This window comes from Neodiprion pinetum, chromosome 3 (genome assembly GCF_021155775.2).
Source record: "Neodiprion pinetum isolate iyNeoPine1 chromosome 3, iyNeoPine1.2, whole genome shotgun sequence".
NCBI classification, from domain to species: domain Eukaryota; kingdom Metazoa; phylum Arthropoda; class Insecta; order Hymenoptera; family Diprionidae; genus Neodiprion; species Neodiprion pinetum.
In genome coordinates this window covers 10,673,924-10,677,707 of record NC_060234.1, presented here as the reverse complement: position 1 = coordinate 10,677,707, position 3,784 = coordinate 10,673,924, and the positions used below count along the sequence as shown (strand labels likewise).

The 3,784-nt window shown below is 43.8% G+C and overlaps 1 protein-coding gene across 1 annotated transcript; it reads left to right on the top strand.

The window, feature by feature from the left end:
• The first annotated feature begins 1,912 nt into the window (after window positions 1–1,912).
• LOC138190581 (uncharacterized) lies at window positions 1,913–3,290 on the top strand. The gene is made up of 3 exons (XM_069134325.1): window positions 1,913–1,985; window positions 2,215–2,993; window positions 3,138–3,290. The coding sequence occupies exons 1-3, from the start codon at window positions 1,913–1,915 to the stop codon at window positions 3,288–3,290; spliced, it is 1,005 nt and encodes a 334-aa protein (XP_068990426.1).
• Window positions 3,291–3,784: the final 494 nt, after the last annotated feature.

The window sequence follows — 3,784 nt, the reverse complement described above, 5'->3', positions numbered from 1 at the left end:
GAAATTTGCGATAGGTAGTTTATCGGGCTGATCTTGAAATCTCATGATGCTTCGTTAGCATGACAACGAAAACTGAGATGACGGTATATAAATTCCACTTTTTATAGAAGTCGCGTTAGATGTTGCCCGACCATGAGGATGTGCACACGGAAGAAACGTGGTGGTGGTTTGTTAAATAAAATCATCAATCATCTCCCAGTTGAATTGCATGTGCCAGGGTATCAGTACTGCGGACCTGGAACGAAATTGGCCAAGAGGTTGGCTCGTGGAGATTTGGGGATCAATCCGCTGGATGCCGCGTGTAAAGACCACGACATTGCATACGCAAAGAATCTGGAACCGGCGGGAAGAGTAAACAGCGTAAGAGAACTGTGAATCTCAAATCTATCATCACAGCAGCAAAGGTCGCCATGCGACCGGGTTATAAAGCTGTCGAGTCGGCGTTGGCGGGTGCTCGTGCGGCTGCGCGTGGGACTGGGAAGAATATTCGTATGCCTCGCGTTATACCTGTGCCTGATAAAATTGGCGGCATCCTGCCGTTCCTCATTCCAATTCTGGCCGGTCTAAGCGCTACTGGGGCTCTTGCGGGTGATGCTGCGGGTATAGCTAAAGCTGTCAATGAAGCTAGTGTCAGGAAACATCAGTTGAACGAGGCCAAACGGCACAATGCAACAATGGAGGCGATTGCTTTGGGCAAGGGATTATACCTGTGACCCTACCGCAGCGGAATGGGCCTGTACTCACGTCCGGCAAAAAACTAGTAAAGCTACCACACCGAGCTCTCACCAACATTGATTTACGCAACTATACTGAAAATATGAGAATTTCGCATTTTTGTGGTGTTTTCATGCGGAATGATCTGCCGAAATCAGGACCAACAATGCGAGAATCCGCAATTATTAATCTTGATGATAAAAACGGTCCGGGGACACATTGGGTTTCGTGCAAGAAGAATGGTGACCATATTGTGTATTTCGATAGTTTCGGTGATTTGAAACCGCCTAAGGACTTGATGAGGTATCTCGGTGTTGGTAGCGTTAAATACAATCAAAAGAGGTATCAAGAATATGATACTGTGATTTGCGGCCACTTGTGTCTCAAATTTCTTAGCGAACAACTATAAAAAGACAGGTGTTACATGAGCAGGCATTAATCATGCCGGAATCGTTGACGTTAACACTGTCAGGCACATCCTCCGTGCTGGAGGCTCAATATTTCCCCCCAATCGAGTTATCACTAGAGAAGAACTATGTTCTCGGACTCGTCGAGTTCCTGACATTCAATTCAATACCCAATATTCATGAGAGGTGTAATAAATTTTACCTGAAACGAGCGGACAACAGCAGAGAGAGCATCGCGATACCCACGGGAAGCTATGGAATTGAGGATATTGAAAATTTTCTGCATAAGGAGCTACCCTCCGACAACACCCTTAGTCTGAGAGCTAACAACAACGAGCTTAACAGTGAAGTCACATGCAATCATGTGGTGTACTTTAAGCCCAAAGATTTCATCGGCCGATTATTGGGATTTGAGGCGGTTGAGCTATCACGAAACGTTACTCATAAATCTGAATTACCCGTAGCCACACTGAAGGTTAATACTTCACGCGTTGAGTGTAGCATAACCACAGGGGCGTACATAAACGAGCATCGAGCTCACACGATTCACGAATTTTTCCCAACCGTTCCATCGGGATATGAGATTGTCGAAGTGCCTACCAACGTCATTTACCTGCCAATCGCCGTACAGTCGATACATCATTTACAGCTGAGAACAGTCGATCAAGACGACGAGCTGGTTAATTTTCGCGGCGAAACGATAACTGTACGTTTACACGTGAAATCACTCGAATAATGGGAATCGTGTTTGAGACGAGAAAGTTGGGCAAAAGTTATAAAAGTCAAACGTCATGGCCAAAAATCATCAGTCGCCCGACACCTCTGACAACGTTTACACCGCCTACGAGACTGACACATCTGAACGTTCGGTTTCTCTAGAGCCTGGGTCTTCGATTACGTGGAAATATTGGAAAATAAGAATTCGTGTTCGCTGCATCCTGTGTGTGTATTACCATGGAAGAAATAATAAGAATACAGAAATCTGTGGTATTCGACGAATCGATCGCGCACTCTGAGATTCATGCTCATCAGCCGTTTGCATCATCCACCTTCCACAACAACGATGAAATCCATATTGTTGTTCAACATCAAGACTTGTGTCTACTGCCCAGTAAAAGCTCTCTACACATTCATGGAAAAATCGCAAAGGATGATGGTGTGGCTGCGGTGACGGTTACGAAATTGATCAATATGGCCGTTTGTCATTTGTTTGAGGAAGTTCGCTACGAGTTGAACGGTGTAGAGATTGATCGGAATAAAAATGTTGGCATCACCTGCACTATGAAGGGTTACGTATCCTTGACTCTAGGCCAGCAATATAGTCTGGAGAATACCGGGTGGTTGAGTGGGGATAAGGAACTAACCGATGCCGCTGGAAATTTCGATGTTGTTTCACCGTTAAATTATGTGCTATGCTTCGCCGAAGATTATCGTCGAGTCATCGTCAATGCTAAACATGAGTTAATTCTCACACGTTTCAACACTGATTTGGATGCCGTGATTCAGACCTCGGCGACGGAAAACTTTAAAATCACCCTGAATAAAATCGAGCGGTTGTTGCCCTACATCAAACTGGTAGATAAACCGAAAATCCAGCTACTCAACTACATTGCCAAGGATCCGGCCATATCCATGAGTTTTCGTTCTTGGGAAACGTACGTGTATCCGATGCTCCCATCAACAACGCGGCATATATGGTCAGTCATGACATCGACGCAGCTTGAGAAGCCGAGATATGTCGTTCTAGGATTTCAAACTGCAAGGAGAAACGAGCCGCTGGAAAATGCTGGCGTATTTGATCATTGTCGGATCAGAGATGTAAAACTCTTCCTCAACTCACAGTGCTATCCCTACGGAAATATGAATCTTGATGTATACAATAATCAATACGCCATTCTCTATGATATGTACGTTCGGTTTCAAATGAGCTACTATAACAAAGAAGCTGAGCCTTTGCTATCGAGGCGTGAATTTATAAACCAAGCTCCCCTCATCGTCATCGATTGCTCCAAGCAGAACGAAACATTGAAAACTGGACCAGTGGACATTCGATTGGAATGTGACTGTAGCATTACGTTCCCACCACACACTTCTGCCTACTGCATGATCTTGGATGATCGCATTGTTGAATATAATCTGATCAGTAGTACTGTTAAAAAATTGATATAAGTCAATTTTGGAATAATAATATGTTTAATTAATACGGATATTAAAATAATACGTATAATTTTACTCGTTGAAATTCAGAATAAGATAATTTAGAATAGAATGAGAAAACTAAATGTAATTGATGTTAAATAAAAAAATTGTTAAAAGTATTCAAAACGCCATTTTAAACCTTCCTTCTGGGGTGTGTGTGTTTTTTTTTTTTTCCTTGGGCGGGGGGAATCCTTTTTACGGATTCCAGGCATAGCTGTTTGGCCTGGATATGTGGCGACTCGACGCAGCGTCACACTAAAACTCGACGCTAACGCCCCTACCCACTAAACCCTAAACCCCTTCTTCCTCCTTTCCTCTAATCCCTCATGAAAACCGCCGTCAGGCATTACTTCGTGAAGGGAGGATCTAGCTACTGCTCTTCCTTCTGGTGGCTAAGGTGTCATTTTTCCTTCCTTCTAGTTTCTATCATTCGCTCTTCTTCTTTCAATGGAACGCAGCTCTGT